The sequence below is a fragment of the Pundamilia nyererei genome, unplaced genomic scaffold, assembly GCF_000239375.1.
Source record: "Pundamilia nyererei isolate P.nyererei 1_Seehausen unplaced genomic scaffold, PunNye1.0 scaffold00011, whole genome shotgun sequence".
NCBI lineage: Eukaryota > Metazoa > Chordata > Actinopteri > Cichliformes > Cichlidae > Pundamilia > Pundamilia nyererei.
Genome location: NW_005187412.1, coordinates 5730460 through 5748288, shown reverse-complemented (window position 1 = coordinate 5748288; position 17829 = coordinate 5730460). Strand labels below are relative to the sequence as shown.

General features: G+C 41.7%; 1 protein-coding gene across 5 annotated transcripts in view; it reads right to left on the bottom strand.

The window, feature by feature from the left end:
* Positions 1–17829, bottom strand: part of sox6 (SRY-box transcription factor 6) — a 129825-nt gene that overhangs the window by 78575 nt on the left and 33421 nt on the right. For all 5 annotated transcript variants that reach the window (XM_013908547.1, XM_005724307.1, XM_005724308.1 and 2 more), the window contains 2 exons: positions 5773–6010; positions 2441–2651 (listed from right to left, as the gene is read on the bottom strand). In XM_013908547.1, coding sequence (XP_013764001.1) covers positions 2441–2651; positions 5773–6010 — 449 coding nt within the window. The remainder of the gene's footprint in view (positions 1–2440; positions 2652–5772; positions 6011–17829) is intronic.

The window sequence follows — 17829 nt, the reverse complement described above, 5'->3', positions numbered from 1 at the left end:
TGAGAAAGCTGCCACTGACAGCCAGCTGTCATTTGTGGTTCTTGCAGTACAGAAGAAATAGCTCTTAAAAACCCAATAGCCAGGAAACCAGAAACAGCTATTGAAGACTGTCAACAATAAATGGCAAAGAAGCTTTTCAGAGCAAAGTTTTAGAAAATATAGGTTTTATTTTCCATCTATGAGCAATGTAGTGTGAGAAGTGTATCGCAGATCATTTGCTGTCCCTCTACAATTGATGTTACTAGAGTTATCTTCAGTCCATCAAGACAATGAGCCATCTTGACTAGACAAGGAAGGCCAGAAAAGAATGGTACCAGATGGTGAGGAGTCTCCGAGGACCTCAGTGACCCCGGCCAGGCAGACATCAAAGCAGCAGAATTAGACACAACAGTTGTCATGTGTAGATAAGCTACATATTTAGCTCATCTGTTGCTTGTGGTATATTAGTAACATCATTAAGACAACAAATGGCATTCTTGCATTTTCTCTACTACATTAATCCTGCCCTTTTCATTTCCAACTGTGTCTCTGACCAGAAACAAAGACATACGATTAAGATCTCTCAAAGGTTTCTCTGAGATTTTCCTTGGGCAGTTTCTCAGAGTCCCTCTCCCCCATTTTACAGTAATCACATATCATCACCACTGAGGCTTCCTCAAGTGCTCTCCAGGAAAAAAGTCTCCCACAATTCTTGCAGCTTGGGGACAGCACACCGAAACTCTTGTATTCTGCGTGTCTCCAGCTCAGAAACTAATTTCTACCAACAAGGGAGTTTATTTTGGTGGTGAGGATACACAACACATGAGGCGGACCAAGTCACTATTATTAACAGGAGATTAAAACAGCTGTATGGTACTCTAAAGCACCCTCTCCTCCCTGCGCCAACATAAGGCACTGGATTACAAGCTGCACTTGACCATTTAAATTACTGCAACAACCAGCCTTCACCAGCTGGGGCTCATTACCATAATGCCCGCTGTCGCTACCAAGAGCACTGACGGTCTTGCCCTGAAAATCAACTCCACGAGAAGCAGGACATATGAATTTTTTTATACCTTAGGGTAAAACTCAGCAGTAATAGCAATACCAACTTTGTCCTAACCAGAAGCTGTCCTGCTCGGGGAACTCCTTTATGTCTCGCCATATCTGTAGATCAGTAGCAGCAAGGATACCGGATATCCCTAAAATTATGTCTGCATTAGAGCATTTAGTAAAAATGGCCCAAAAACATGGGCGAGACAACACAGTATATTTACTGTCTGAACTGAGATATTTATTAAGAGCTTCTTTTTTTTCAGTGTGTTGGTAAATTGCCAATACGAGTGGCCATTAAATCATAATAAAAAACAATTATTAAACTAATAAACCTACCCAGGTCTAATTTGTAATATAGATTTTTTGTATTCAGTGAAATATGGACTGACTTCTAATATCTAATGACAACACAAATAATCAGTCTCATATCAGGATGTGGCTAAACGATTAAGTGATGAGAGGCCTGTGACGCTCTGATACAAAGATCGCCGAACGAACACTTAAAAAAGAAGTGGCAAATTATTTTTAGGCTAACAGAGGTCTAATTTATTCGTCTGATGAAGTGCTTAAGCTAAGAGCTCCCCAGACACTAAATGAGACACATGCATTCCCAAGGGGGTTTAACATTTGATTGGATGTAGTTATATTACTACAGCCCTAATTAAGAAGGGGGATGTGTTTCAGCAGCTCTTTCAAATATTTGTTTTTCCGCCATACTCTTGATAGACTGCAGGCTGTAGGAGGGAGAGCCAAGCAGGGTGAAATGGTAGCAGATATGATAGAGACCCAACAGTCTTATCGCAGAAAGGGATTTCTTTTTTTCCCCCTCTATCTCTACTTTTAGGAAACAAAACAACAACAGCAACAACAAAAAAATCTTTCAGCTGAATAAGATGAATTAATTATGCACACGAAACAGGTAAAATCCTTGAGAAGGGCTTGGGTTGTTTGTGGTTAGCAACCTTTGATGAATAACTGTGCATGGTGAGAAGTGTTCTTGTGTAGCAAAATAAAAAGGAGGTAATGTTCCTGGCATCAGGTCAGCACTATAAGTTTTATAGTCAAAGAGTTTTCCTTGGCGTGGACGAAGACCACACTTATGCTGAGGTGCACTGCCACACAGTCTTTGTCATGTTGGAAGAAGTTCAGAACAAACTGGAAATACTGTAACGTCAGTATTCCCAGCTTTGAGTGTGCCCGCATGAGTGTTTGAGACAGAGAGAGATACAGGAGAAAAGAGGCAGACAGTCAGCAAGCGTGAAAAACTATTAAAGAAACAGGAAAATGTGGAAAGATCGAGGACGCTTAAGGGGGAAGAAGGTAAAGTATTCCTGTGCCCATACATACACACACACACACTTGCACGGACACACACACACACACACACACACATGAGGAGTCATACCGTCTTGCTCTGTCTTTGTCATCTCCTCTAGCTTCTTCTGCTTCAGAGTGTCCACTACGTCTGCCAGGCTTCCTTTGCGGCGCTCTGGAGTTCCAAACGCTGATCCGCTCAGCAGGTCACTTCGCTCCCGGGCCCCCTCCTCAGGCTTGTGTGGGGAAGTGGAATTGTTCCGGAAAGAGTACAGGGAGCATACTTTATTGCTGTCAGATTCCTGTAAGACAAACAGAAGTCGGGAGGGGAGGCAACAAGGGATGGGATTTGTATTAAGTGATGAGCGGGATTCTGTGTTCTGTCAGTGGCTCTATTCAGTGTTTTGACAGTTTTTCATTCAAATGCAGTGATTGCTAGGTTTTTGCAGCTCATGGGCGCTTTGGCCATATTAAATGGCTCTTCTCTGGCTTTTCAACACGGCAGCTTCTGCAGTCTCAACAGTGATAGCTGCTCTGATAAATGAAATATGACAAGTGAAAAATTGAGATGAAATGATGAGGTACACTTTCATGGGGGTATATCCATAATGTGCTCAGGCTTTACTTTTCATCTGCGGAGACTACACAGAGAAACCGCCCAGCTGTAATCTCTCAAATTGCTGTTGAGTGTGCATTTGTGTTAGGGTGACTGCTGTGTAATTTGTTCATTTTCTAGTGGAGAACTATTCTCAGCTGAGTGCCTCGAGCCGTCGTAAATCTGTGTCCTGTCTCAAGCTGTTGTTGTTTTTTCGTCCCACCTGTGTATGGTTTAGTATTTAACTAAGGGTCCTGTCTCTGGCTGACTGGCTGAGTGTTCCCGGTGCACAAACGGAGACATAAAGGCATGGGGGAGAAAAATGGGGGAGGGCTTCAGGGGAAGAGACAGAGAGAGTAAAAGAGAATACTCTGCACATGGGAGTGTATAGGCAGCGCACAGACGATGGCTGAGGATTGCGTCTGACAGAAGGTGGTGTTAATTATGGTTTGTGCAGTCTGAGAAAGCAGAAGGTAGCTAAGCAGCCAGGAGTTGCAGCCTTTAACAGGGGAACAGTTACTGATTTAAACTTTCGCCTGCACAGAGAAGATCTGAATCCAAAATATACTGCAAGCCTGTCATACAAAAAACAAAAAAACAGGGAGCTTTAATCAGCACCAGTGTGATAAGAGTGTATTACAGCATGGTTAAATGATGCAACCATGTCTGGAGTCGCTGACAATCCCAAATAAAAAGTCGGGAATGCAGTAAACCAGGCAGGAGTGTTGACAGTGCCGAGTTCTCATCCCTGTGTGGCATGTTGAGCTCGAGGCAGAGTTTCAGTGGAGTGTAGGGTGGTCTGGTACCAAGTGCCAGGGTGGCACGACTGACCGGCCTACTCTGCACCTCCCAGCCCAGCGCTGGATCATTATGCAGCATGGCAGAGACAGTTGAGAGTGCTTGAGGGGAGTGGAGCAGTGCTGGGTTAATCAGCTGGCGTGGGTTCAGGGCACAGCCCACACAGAGCCATGGCACAGCAATAGAGTCAGGTAATCAGCAAAGGCAACACTCTAATTCCTTCCACCTTATGTCCTTTTCTTTTCTTCATCCACCTTCTTGCATTTGACCCTTTTTTCTTGTTTTTTCCCTTTTACTCTCCTTTTTAGTTCTTACTCCCACTTACTATTCAACCTATTATTCAGTTGAAATACCTTCCAAGCGTAGAAGACGGCATGGGCATAAAAAACATCCACTCCTAACTGTACATTATACCAATTAGGACTGTGACAAAATCAAGGCAAGAGGAGGGAATAATATAGAAGTAATAAAACACTCAACCTTTAACATTTAAAATAGCTACTATCTAACTATTCATGATGTGATGTGCTTGAATCAAAGTCATATCGAAAGTTTTCAGACCTGCAGACTCTTTCTTTTTGTTACTTCAATGGCTGCTGGCCTTGTTTACATCAGTGAAAGATCAGTCTTATACTTTCTTTAAGAAAACATGGTGATTGATGCCGTCATATTTCTTCTTTTAAAAAAAAATAACTTTCTTGTATTTAAGTTTTTTTATCCTTAAGAGGTTACATAACTCAATGTTTTGTCTCTGACATTTTATTTAAGTTTGTGTGACACATAGTTTATTTATTTTATATATTAGTTATGTATGTTTGTGAAGTGTTTCTATATGCTTTTTTTTAGCTGTACATCATAAAATTCACTAAAATCCTGTTGCTGACACACTGTAATGTGCTACAGATGACAAGAACCTGAGAAATCCTATGGCTCTGTGTGTGTGTGTGTGCGTTGTGCTAAGGTGTTGAGGGTCTCAGTGGCAAACTGCAGAGCTACTTCAGAAGCCCTCTGGGTCTCTTTACCGCAGGCCCGTCTGTCACAGACAACCACCTGCCTCCTGTGTCTATAGCCCACAAGTGCCTATGCTCTTCCTCATTCTGCTCATATCAAAGCGGCGCTCCACTTAAAATGCGCAGCATCTGGGGGTCTTGCCGCAGATGTAGCTTACACAAAACAAGAGAAACAACACACGCACTGAGCACACAATTTTTTTTTTGCAGTAACGTAAATCCAAAGCACACCAAAGAAAGCAGATAAAGCTACATTCCTCTCCATCTGCTATTAAGTAATTTTATGTGCCGTTCACATTGCTCAGAGAAGAGTTAGAGATCCCCTCTTTAACCTAATAATAGTTCATGGTTTAATGTTTGGCACAGTTGCCTGTCTGAAAGGCTCCAGAATCCCTGAGGATTCAGAGCATTACAGAACCACGGGGCTGGAGCTGGTGATAGAATATCAGCTAAGCTTCTTTATACAAGCCAGGAACAATGAGTGGCTGCTCCGCTTGGATCGTGAATACCCCCGGGAGGACAGTAAGACATAAGTGCATACTAATAGGTTTGAAATTGTCCTGTATTACTATGCTTTATTTAAACAGAGCTTCGTCTTCTACGCCCCACAGTAGCTCACACTGTTTTTCATTCACTCCATAAGTATCACAGAGTCACTACAGAATAATAAAAAAGGTTTAGAGATCGACCAGTTCGGTATAACTTTAGCAGACTACATTGGTATTTGTCCTGCTAAATGGCTTGCTGTCATATTTTACTTTTTTTTTTTTTTTTGTACTTGAAATCTTTGTTATTGCTGTCATTATGCTTTTTATACTGTGTGATGCTCTGTGTGAAACATTTGCTGTCCCCAGTGGCAGGTGAAAAAACAGCTCAAATCTGTGCGAATTTAAAACTCTTTTCATCTGCACAAAGATGCTTTGTGAAAATGTATGAGACTTTTGAAATGTTTGGCATTATTGGTTAACCAGCATGGGCTCTATTAGAGGTTTGTTTTGCAACTGCGTATGAATGTCTCACCATGCGCTGCTGGGCTGACACCAGGCTGTCCCAATCGCTTTCTGATGGTACGCTGCTGAGCGGCTGCATTTCATCAGGGGCTTTTCCGTGAAGCAGACTGTGCAGCGGCAGCTGTGGTGTGCCATGGGCCTCTGCGCTCTCCTCTTTCTCCCAAGACAAATGCTCCTGACTCATGGCATCATCCCCATCAACCACAGAGGCAAAAGGAGACGTGGCTTGCTTGGAAGACATGACTCTGCTGTGGAGCAAAGAAACAAAATAGTTGGAAAAAAAAAAGATTATGACTTATAGTTGTTGAAGAATTTCATGAATGAATATCAAGTTTGGAGGGGGGGGTTCGTAGCTGCCACTGGGATTACAGGTAGTGCACCTGAGGGGATGATGGTGCATGAGATGAATGATTAACCTGGCTGTCACCTGTTGCTGTTCTGGGCTGCTGAGTTGGGGGCAGGCCATGGGGTCCCTAATCCTTTGTTTAATGCAGATGGATGACTTGATCTGTGGCTGGAATATCCCTATTTGAGTTCTGGTCCAAACCCCACAACAGTTACTCAGCCAGCAGGTCAACCAGAGAGGGACTAAATCCAGATAAAAAGTGAAAAACCTAACAAATGAGTTAACTCCTGGTACGAGATTGCTTTCCCCCCTCTTTTTTCTTTGTCTTTTATTCATACGCTACCTAAATGATGTTCTCTATTTTTCAAACATATTTGGTTTTGTCCTCCAAACATCGTAATAATTTAGTAATTTCCCTCATTTGGTTTTCTTTCATTCTGAACCAGTCAGATACGAACAAAAGCCATCCTTGTCTCCTTTTGTTTCCGTGCATCAAATGAGGAAATTATTAACATTTATTGACAGCGTTCCCCCAGGCCATCAAATCCTACTTAAGCGGCTTAAAAACCAAAGCTCGCAGGAGGACTAAATTCACAAATCTGTCACATGCTTTCATGAATATTACAGTGAAGAGTGTACTTGACATATCAGGTGCAAAGGAAACTCATGTTAATTCTAATTTCTCTCTTTTTTTTTTCTTTTTTTAAACAGCCCAACTCTTTTCGGTGTAAAATTTATACAACCAATTCCACGTTTTCTCACAATTAATGAGCCTGCACTCATGCTGTGCGCTACAAAGAATGAAATTAAACACTGCCAGAAAATCTAATTATGTGTTTGGTTTTAAATTAAAAAGAGGATAATAGGGCCTTCCTACTGATCTAAAGTGGAGAGAAGAAGCTGGAGCATATTTAGCTGCTAATCTACCTTTCCCATAGCTGTTGTTCTGTTTATTCTTCTCAACTCTGGGATATCGATCATTAAAACCAAGCTGTAAATGCTCACAGTCATGGCGTGTGAGTTGGTCTGCGTTTGCATGGGAGAAGGAAGAATTTAAAAATAATTTTTAAATGGGGGTGGGAAGTTACAGCTATGTGTTTGTATGCGACAAAATGCTCAAGATACTTCTTGCATTGCATTTCATCACTGATCAACATCTGCCCTGTTCTCCTGCTCTATCCACAGGGGTCAGTGTGACAGCACTTTAGTTTCACCCTCAGCTTGACATGTGGGGGTGGGAGCTCTCAAGGTTGAGGCAGGCTGTGGTGCGATGGTGTCCTTGCACTTTCTGCTGAGAGCCGGGGACCAAGAGATAGGCAAAGGTATTTTCATATTAAAAAAAGGATTTTGCTAACAAGGTCTTGACTGTAATGGTTCCTGGTCCTTCTCAAGGAAGCGTGTCAAATAAAATGTATTGTCCATGTAAACACACACACACACACACACACACACACACACACACACACACACACACACACACACACACACACACACAGCTTAACTGTTATCCTCTGTGAATACTATAGACAGGATCCAAACATGCTGTACAAATTTTAGAAAGCAAAATTTTAAGATTGTGAAAAGTTCAGAATAGAAGAGAATACGAAATGAACCAATAACATAAAAATAGATATGGCGCAATAGTTAAAGAAATTAAAGAGTGTGTCGCAAAGTTTTCTTTTTACCTTTAAAAAACAAACCCTAAACACCAACTTCAGAAGATCTGAGAGGTGCGGCGGGAATTTATGCCAAAGAAAATCAGACAATTCTCTACTTACTATTTAAAAATTTGCAGTGACAGAGTTGTTACCATCCTCTTTGCTGCTTATTTACTCACTCACTCACTCTCTTGCACACAGTCACAGTCAACCTGGGCAGTGAATTGAGGCCTAAACAATAGTAGCCTAAGTTGATCTCTTGTGTCTCAGCAGCTGTACAAACAAACCCACCAAGACAGGTAGACAGTAATGCAGGAGTGTGGTCCCGTGCCTGACTGCTTGTGTGCTTCTTTTTCTGTCTCTTCTTCTGACTTTTTAGCCGCTGTGCCTCGAAATGCTGCTGGCTGTGTCTTTTAGTGCGACTCAGCTCTTCATTTTAATCAGTTATTAAATTGTTTCCTTCAATTATATCAAAGAGAAAATGAGCTTAAAATTGCGCACTGTTCACTGTCAATCAGAAGTCAGAGCAAAGTTCAGCGCATGCATGTAATGGTAAGTGGAGGGAGTAGAAGTTGGGCTATTGGCAATGAAGTGTGTGTGTGCGCATATCTGTGTGTGTGTGTGGGGCGGGAGTAGGCCGAACGCATATTCTGACATATTTTTTATTCATGCACACAAAAAGCTCGAGCCTGAAGCGCAACAAGCACCTCGTCCTCAATGGAGTGTGAGAGTGAAACAAAGCACTGCTTTTGTATTACACAGTAAATCAAGTGGTATTATTTTACCACTAAAATATTCAGTCTCTCAGGCACTTTTACTTTGGTCTCCAGCCATCAGTCAAACTGCTGAGGCGTGAGTGAGAGAAGGCGATAGAGAGAGAGAGAGAAACGAAGAAGAGGGAGCAATGGAGACTCCATCCTCCTGTAACATGTGTCTACAGCAATCTTGTTAAAGAATGCAACAGATCTGCAGCTCCATAACAGTATTTGTCAGCAGGAGTTAATAATTTATTAGCAGTGCTGGGAGGGCTGCGCTCAGGCAGCTAAAGAGTGCAGAGAAACCCTTCTGCCCCACCCCCAACCCCTGACAAGCCCCATACAATACTACCTCATATTATTAAAAGGGAAAGGGAGAAGTGTGGCAATAATTCTCTGAAAATATCTGAGGGCAACCATACAGTATTTTATTCCTCATATTTGGAGAGGCGATCACAGAGGGCTGTGATCTAAAGGCGTGCACGTGCAATAGATCAGCGCAGAAACAACAAAGACATCTCATGAGGTGTAGAAGAGGGAGCAGAATTTAGCTGAATGAGGGTACCACCAAAGCATGTGGAATCTGATTATATTTTCAGTTCAAATAAGACTGTATGCATCCTTTGCCTCTTGTGCGTGAGCAAAACAGCCCTGTTTCACTTTATTATGACCAAAATGTGCTTTTACAAAACAATAAAAATGAGGTGAACTTGAAAAGCCTAACCCTAACCCTGCTGCGGGATAATCCAAATCATAACAACAAGTGTAAGATACGCAGCCCTCTTTCTTAAAGACAAAAGCCCCAGTCACTTTGACGACTTAAGACAGAGATGAGGGAGGGTCAGATAGAAAAGATACCCAGTCTATATATAGCTGACAATATTGCACACATTTGAAGGGTTAGGTCTTAAGTTCTCCAGCCACTGGCTCATATGACCTGGAATGCTTTGAGTCATGAATTGTTCCCCAAGATAATGTTTCATCATCGTGCAAAACAACCTCTGTATAATTGGTAAGTATTAGAGGAGTGATGTGCATTGCTCATCTTGGTGGTCTTGTGACTGGCGAGCCATGTGTCCTCAGATATCCCATTTCCTCTTTCATCATAAAAGGGTCTGACTGACTTTCGCCCTCTGTCTCTACTCTGTCACACTGTTTACCTTTTATAGACAATGGCCTAAGTAACTCCACGCCATCACCCCCGATCACCCCACCCGGACACTCGTCTGTCTCACTGCTGATGTCTTGCACCCTCAAGTTTTGATCATGAGTCCCAGAGATGAGGAGGAGATTAGACTCTTCTTACGTGTGTTTTCAGTGGAACGAGGAGAGAAAAACTAAGAAATGATTAAAAAAGCGAAGGATATCTTAAACGGGATGGAACAGCAAACAATTACAGATAAAGAGGTTCCTTTGTGGTCTATCAGTGTGTACATTTGCCCAACATGTGCTCATTCAAATAGTTTTCTCACTTTCTAATATTCCAATAATGCAATTAACAAAAGGCCTATGACTATTTCCCTCTAGCACACTGTTAGTATATTGCGCTCTATTAACTGTGCACTACACATTATGTACAGCTAATAATAAATCAAACATAGGGATACAATATCTTAAATGAAGTTGGGTAGATAGTAGATAATAGTGTGGAAGCTTAGTGTGTGTGAACGTGTGCGTGGGAGCCACGGAGGGCCAGTGAGAGAGAGAGAAAATCATCTGTGTATTTCCCTTCAGGGGTTCCTCCTGTTCTAACAGGTGTCATGGTAGGGTTCCTCTGGGTTCTTCACCTGCCATAATGAGATATTACTACCTGACAGCTCCCAGCTGGAGGAGCATTGACACGGATTCCACCGTTTAGCACAATTAAATTATCACCCTCCATTGTGATTGTGCCATGCTGTGCAGCAGCCAGGTTCCTGGATACATAATCAACTCATAATACGGGCTGTATACCGTGCACAGTGCGCTTGCTTTTCACACACTTGCCTTGCACATCGACATGCGGGCAAACCCCTGCATACACAGAATGTGCGTACACACGTTATTGTGCAATCCCTGTGGATTTTTTATTTTTTTATTTTTTTAAAAAGTCAATCCCTAAAAGACAGCTGCTTTTTACAAGTCAGTTTGAATCAGTGACACATCTTTGTCTTACATCTCAGGCATCTGAGCAATTACAGGTAAGAGTGTTAAAATATAGCAAATGGTTGGGAAAATAGAGATTTTTCCCGACTAGGTAACCTACTGTACAGAGACTGGAGACTTATCTAAATGAATTGTTTAAATTGTTCCTCCATTATTGTTGACCTTCCCCTGCAAAAAGTCAACTCAATTACGGCGCCACTTCATCCTCACTTCACTTTCTCTCCTAATGCCTTCTCTATTAGAAACTGCCACAGTTACCGCAGCTAAAAATCCACGCTCAAATGATAGCCACCCAGAGCAAATTAAGCAAGCCACCTGAAGTGCGCACTTTACATATTGAGCAGAGCATTGATAATTACTTTGCAGGGTAAATTATTTGCAATAATATGCCGCAAGAGGAACTGTCTTGTATCTCACTTTAAACACTTGTGCAGCTGCTATGACGGCGTGGTTGGTGTCCTTGCCCCCCACGCTAGGCAAAGGCAGATGCAGGTGTAAGAGTGCTCAAGTGTCCCTGTCTGTCTACTCGGGAAGGGTCGATGAGCACTCACGCACTGAATCCCTCCTTTACCACCTCCTCCTTCTCTTCCTCTTTTGGTCCTCTGTGCCATTGGCCCTTTTCCTGATCCCAGGACACAATCTCAGAGCTGGATGGCATAACAGCCTCTCAGTTCCCCAGGATACACACAAGTTCACTCATGCGTATGCCCTCACAATTGAAGGATGGCCATCCAAAAAAAAAAAAAAATCACCACTGGCCTTTTCTCTGGACTCACACCATAGCAAAATATATCCACTAGAGGAGCGGTGCAGAGAATAATATGAATCAACTGTTTAGGGAAATACACACTCCAGAAGATGCTCTTTATTTATTTATTTATTTTTACTAATCACATTTCTTGTTTTTCTGGACCTACTTTGATGGATTTTCCAAAGAGCCTTCTGGTGCTGCTGCTACACTTAGCAAACTTCACAACAACTCAAGGAACACGGTCTTATTTGCTGAGCAACAGTGAAGCTTTGTGGCTTGCCTAATAGTTCGCAGTAAGTTATGAGCCCTTTGTGAACAGGAGAAGGAAAACAGAGATTGGAATTTGGCAGGAACATAATAATACAGAATTCTTCTGTTCATAGAACCTGATTTTTTTTTTTAATGGAAAACAATTGAGCATTGTTTAAGGAAAGAAAAGCAATAGTGACAGATGAAATATAGAGTGGGCCTCTTTTTGTAAGACATTAAACAAAGCACTGTTCAGCCCATGTCCATTTTGTTATTTATAAAGATAACTTCTTCTGTGCACTAGAGAATGCACTTCAACAAAACCAGTGTAACATCTCTCATAGCTGCCAGAATAGTGAGTGGAAGAGCTTGTGCAGTGTGCCAAACAGAAGTAAAGGGATGTATCCCAACTCGCCAAAGAGAAGAAAAATAAGTCTAAAGGGAGCCTGGAAATCTCAAAAGGGAGGAGAAGTTTGAAAAAACAAAGGAAGTCTTGAGCAAAAGCATCCATACCACAATGTGGACATCAGCTAATAATGGAGCAATTTTACGTGGAGCAGGAAAACCAATGAAAAATTGGTGACTGTGGCTGATTTATGAAACTAGAGGGGAAGCGGTGCTGCACAGCAGGAAACACAGGTCTCGCCATCACGAGGACATCACTGGCAAGTGAAGTGCCAAAGTGAAACAGCAGCAGGTTTGCTACAACTGCTGTTGGTTGGCATATGGATTGTCAACACACAGTACCCCACATTCTCAGTCTCTATTCTTGTTCCTTTAACTTCCCTAATATATACCTGTACATTACAAGTCCTGATCGAAAAATGAGCTAGTTTTTTGTTTTCTACAGAAAGAAAAATAATCTTGCTTTTAACTGGATTTGTGATCCTCGGTGGGATAAGTAAGGAAATTACCTTTAACACTGTAGGAATTAAGCCGTCCTATTCATATTCAAGGGGATGGGAGGAAAACAGCTTATTATCTGCAGTTAGACCTACTTGTACTTCTTTGGCTTTTTTCTTTCTTTCCCTCAATTCTTTTTCTCTTTCTGAATAAATTAATGGCTTTCACTGAGAACTGTTGCTCAAGGGAAAGGGGCTTCTCTTCCTTCTTTGTCTTTGGGACCTTGTGTGTGTGTGTGTGTGTGTGTGTGTGTGTGTGTGTGTGTGTGTGTGTGTGTGTGCGGGTCCGTGTGTTTTTAAAGGACTGTTAGAAAAACGGCTGGGGTAGAACCAGGGAGGACAGAGACTAGCCATGTTTCATGTGACATGTCAATTGGAAAATCAAAACAGGGGTAGTTCATTTGCTCCACCCAGATGAGGCCATCTAGCTGAGCCATGATGAATAGGGGTCAGGCAAGCCACACCTCAAAGATTTATGATTAAGGCTTATTATGTTGGGAAACTGACATTGATTGCTGATTTAAACCTCTGAAACCAATTAATTTGCCAGTGCTGAATAGAAAGCATGGTCAACAGTGTGTGTCATTCTGACAGGTTGGATGTGAAGAAAAAGTGAAGGGCTAAATGAATGGCTGGCACCCAGCTCTGTTTGGAGGTGGTTAAAAGTTACCACACGTGATTGACAGCTAATACAGAAAAAAAGGAGAGAGGATGGAGGAAAAAATGAGATCTGAAGAGCAAAAGCAGAAACCTCAGCCACTGATCTGAGTAATTGCCCAAAAATTTGGTTCACAGAAGACATGTACAAGCTGCTGTTTTAGCAATGCTAAAATGGTTTCATTCATGGGGCGGCACAGAGAAAACCTGAGTAAATGAATGTGAAACACAGCCCTAATAAAATCAGAGAGCTGACAGACATGGTTGAACAGGAAAATGTGCTGTATTTCCACTCCATGGAAATACAGCACATTTTGCTGTAGTGAATTAGATGCCGGCTGAAACACAAAATGTTTAAACGGGCCTGCTGCTAACCATGTGTCTGACCACTCGCATTGTGCTTCAGCTCTTCTTTGCATTTGTCCAGAGCGATGCAAAAACGATGCGGGAGCCACGAGCACTACACCTACCACAGTCTATTACCCATGTGATTTTTTTGCTGTGTTCACAGCAAAATGCCACATTACACTTGGTTGTATGTTATTTCTCTCTGCGGTTGTAAAGGGGGTAGCTTGTGTTTACTAATACTCTTTCCTCTGCATTAGCTTCTCCTTAATTCTTTTGCTGGCTTGCTCAGAAGACACATGCATCATGACAGAGTTCCAAAATGAAATCATTAACTAAATTGCTTTCTTAAAAAGCCACAAGTGTGCAGCAGGATTTGTGTGTGTGTGTGTTTGTTTGGCTGTGGGCCATGGGCCTCTGGTTCCCAGGCAGCCTGTGCCCCGGCTCTGTTGTGGTTCCCTGCCACCACACTCATTATACTCAGCCTCAGCACAGCACGGTGCAGGGCTGCAGCTTGCCTCGCCTCACTCAGTGGGCTAGTAGGAAATAATCTAGTAATCTCAAACTACTCCTCCATTTCAACTGGGCCCCCATTCACACAAAGAGGCCCTTTGTCCAAAATCATTTATGATCACCCTCTGGATCTCAGTCAGGAAATCAGTCAAAACTACATAAAACAAATATGGGTTCGTGTATTATGTTAAGCCTTTTCTCTAAAGCTGATCCAGTTTTAGTGTGCTGCTGTATCAAACCAAACTTCCTACTGTGACTTCACAAACTTAAATAACAGGAGGGGGGAAATACCCATGTCATTGTCAGATAGGCATGAACAAAGTCTCAAGTACAATACACGATAAATATGTATAATTTGCACACAGAAACACACAAAGTGCAAACACAGAAAATATGTTGCAAACTTTCGGGAAATGTTATCAATCTGTCTGAGATAAATTTCAATAAACAAAGCAAACAGGAGGCAAATAAAGAGTGAAGGACAGACAAATATTTGATAAGAGGATAAGGACGTAGCTCAGCTGCTCGGCGGGGACGCGGAGGACCCCATCCACACACACACACATGCATACACACAGCCCTGACTGACTGCCTGCTTTCTGCTGAGCTAAAGGTAGCAGATGTGTCTTTCACAGCCTGTAGAGTGTGTAACCAGTCTGCAAACAATAGCTGGAACCTGACAAAGGTCGTTGCACTTGCAACACACTCTTTGCAGTAAAGTGCAGTCAAATCTTGGCCACTTCTGTAAACCATTCTCCCCTTTTCATTTTACAGACAACTAAGGCATTTCACACTGAACACAAGCATTGTCCAAAAGTTCTGTTTCTGCTGTTAGTGTCTCAGCCAATTAGTCACCTACTGATATCCTATTTGAATGCCTATGTAATCCCCTTTAAGATAGTTAAGCCACCTTTTTTGACCACTTCTTAATATACCAGTTGGTGTAAACATGTTCAATCCTATTAACCTAAAAATATAACATGGGGCTAGGTAAAGTACCACAGCGCCATGTACTAAAACCCTGCTCTTACTCTTAATTACCACAGACATCCATAGCAGTGAAGATCCATGCTTGCCACCACGAACTCGGGGCACGGGAAGATTTTTCAGCATGGCAGATAGGTGATGTTTTTGTTTTAGTTCTCTTTAAAGATAATTTAAAGATTCCCAGTTAAATAGCTGTGAACATATTTAAAAGGAAAATTACAAACACGCACTTCTTTGGAGTAAACCAAATATAGTGAGTAAAATGTGCCTCTTCACTCCTCTTTACCAACAAGTGGTGTCAGGTGCATGTAGCCAAGGTGAACTGGCATTAAAGGAAACAAGTGTGCAATCTCATTTTTAAAAAAAAAAAGGGGGGGGGGGATCTTTTGCATAAAGAACATGATAATGTGAAAAATTATGAACATTTTAAGGTTGGGGGTTTTTTTGGGGACAATTAGCGACACAACTTTTGGTCAGTCTAGATACATAAATGTGACTAAATGTGACCAAATTTGACTAACACATCTTATTTACTTATTTTTAACACAGTGTTAATAAAAATGTGTCACTGGGCATACTGCATGATGGGTTGTGCTTCTCCTTTTTCTGTTAGCATGTAATGGAGATTGTGTTGTGCAGCTAGTGTACACTCTTTAAACTCTCGCTCTGTGGTGTCAGCAGGGCAATCACCCGTCATCAGGCATATGAGGCATATCTGCTATAAATGGAAGCCACATCACTATAGCCCTAAGCTAAAAATACAGGCCCTCGTTTCTCCCCCTTCCCTGTATTCTCAATTGTGTGTAAAGCTTAAGCTAAAGACTGGCTTTATGTGGAAAAAATGAGGGCTTTTTTGGACCTGTTGAGGAGTTGCAAATCTACTGGATTTTGACAGCAAAATGCATAATGCAAAAAAAAAAAAAAAGAAAAGAAAAGAAAAGAAAAGGAAAAAAATAGCACAAGACCCTTTTCTTTTCACTTACAAGCCAGGGTTTAGGAGAGCTCTCTAAAAGCTATCAAAAGTTTAAACATTTCCCACATTCCCTGTCTGTGGGTGTGCCTGTAAAGTGCTTCGCTCGACTCTCTTGAAAACCTCTAAGGGATTGCATCACTGGACGGCATGCTACACCATGGTAGCAACATACTGTAACATGGGGGAAATACCTCATTTTGGTTGATTCATAAACACCTTGTGCACTGGTGCAATGGTGGAGCCGGCTGCTCCCAGAGCCCGTTTTAGCGGCCATACAGATTGCAGCGTGTCTCTGTTCTGTTAATCGAGTCTCAGCCTTTGTGGGGTCTGTTGTCTCTGACTAATAGCGTACATTGGCCCTCTCTCATTATCAGAGTGGGTCTTTATCAGAGACCCTTGTTTGATACAGTTAGAGTTGATGCATTATGAACTGCACACCAAGAGTCAGCAGTGATCTGCATATTCAATAACTTCCGTAATTATATGCGCAATTCATCAGATGGGATGTGATTGCAGGGGAAGTGGAATAGAGTGGAATAGAGAGGAGCAGAGAGGTCTGATTCCTGGAGGACTAAAGTCTAATCACAAAACTAACATGATAATTGAAATCTAAATTGAAAGGTTTAGCTCTCAGGGAGAGTATGTCAGACATGGAGTGTAGAGGCGCTAGTAAGAGTGAAACAGAGGGAGAATAAGAGTGGCAGGAAAAATGAGAATTAAACCATCCATATAGATATTTACAATCCTTGTCTGGGTCAATATCAAAAAAGTAATGCCTTACATATTACTTGTTCTTGATTTTGCATTACTGTATTTATTTTCTGTCTGACTTGTGTGTTGCTTATTACTTTGGCATTGCTTGGAAGTATCCTTTCCTTTCTAGAAAATTAGACTTTGTGAGCCTATAAACAATTTTCTTTTTGGGTGCGTCTAATCAGAGAAAGGATTTCGGCGTGGCATTGTAATGAAACAAAGATGTCTTCCATTTCACCTCAAACACGGCGCCGTCTCCACCTTCACCTCTCGTATTTCACTTGTTGTGAGGAAACGAGACAGTGCAGGAAAGTCCTCTGTCTCGTTCTCCCCTCCTCCCCCTTTCTCAGCTGTCTGTTCCAACCACAGGATTCATATTCATCCCTCAATAACATTTAATTAGTAATGCCAAATTCATTAACCTATACTGCTGTTACACTGGCCTCAGCCATAAATTAGCTTAATGTGAGCAGACGTATTGCAGCTGTAATAAGGGACATAAAACTCAAAGAGAAACGCGTAGTGTTCCTCCATAGTCATGGATCATTATAACTCAGCAGTGTTTGAGAGCAGGAGTTTTCCTTTTCACTGTAGCAGCTCTTTAGTAGCTCTTAGCTATGAGGCCTTTTTCCTCGTAATGCACAAGAAATATGTGTTAGCTCGAAATTAAAAGAATATAATAAAAAATTTGTACTCACAGCAAAGCAATCATTTTAATCACCATCCAGTCACTTTCAAGTCTTTAATTAAATCATTGACATTATAGTATTAAAAGTATATTTTCTTTTTTTTTTCTTAAGGTGTTTCATGTCATCGTTTTGCATGCAAAAGCTGTTTCTTGGTGTGAGAAAGCAAGAAGAGAAAAAAAAAGTTCAGTCTACATGTTTACATTTTTGGTTGTGTGTCATATCACGGAAAATCAGATTTTCCCTTACTAGCCCCAAAATGGCCAAACATGAGTCGTTGTTTCAATCCTCCAACAAAGTTCGCTGGTCATTTACCTTTTTTAGAAAAAAATTATACATATACATAT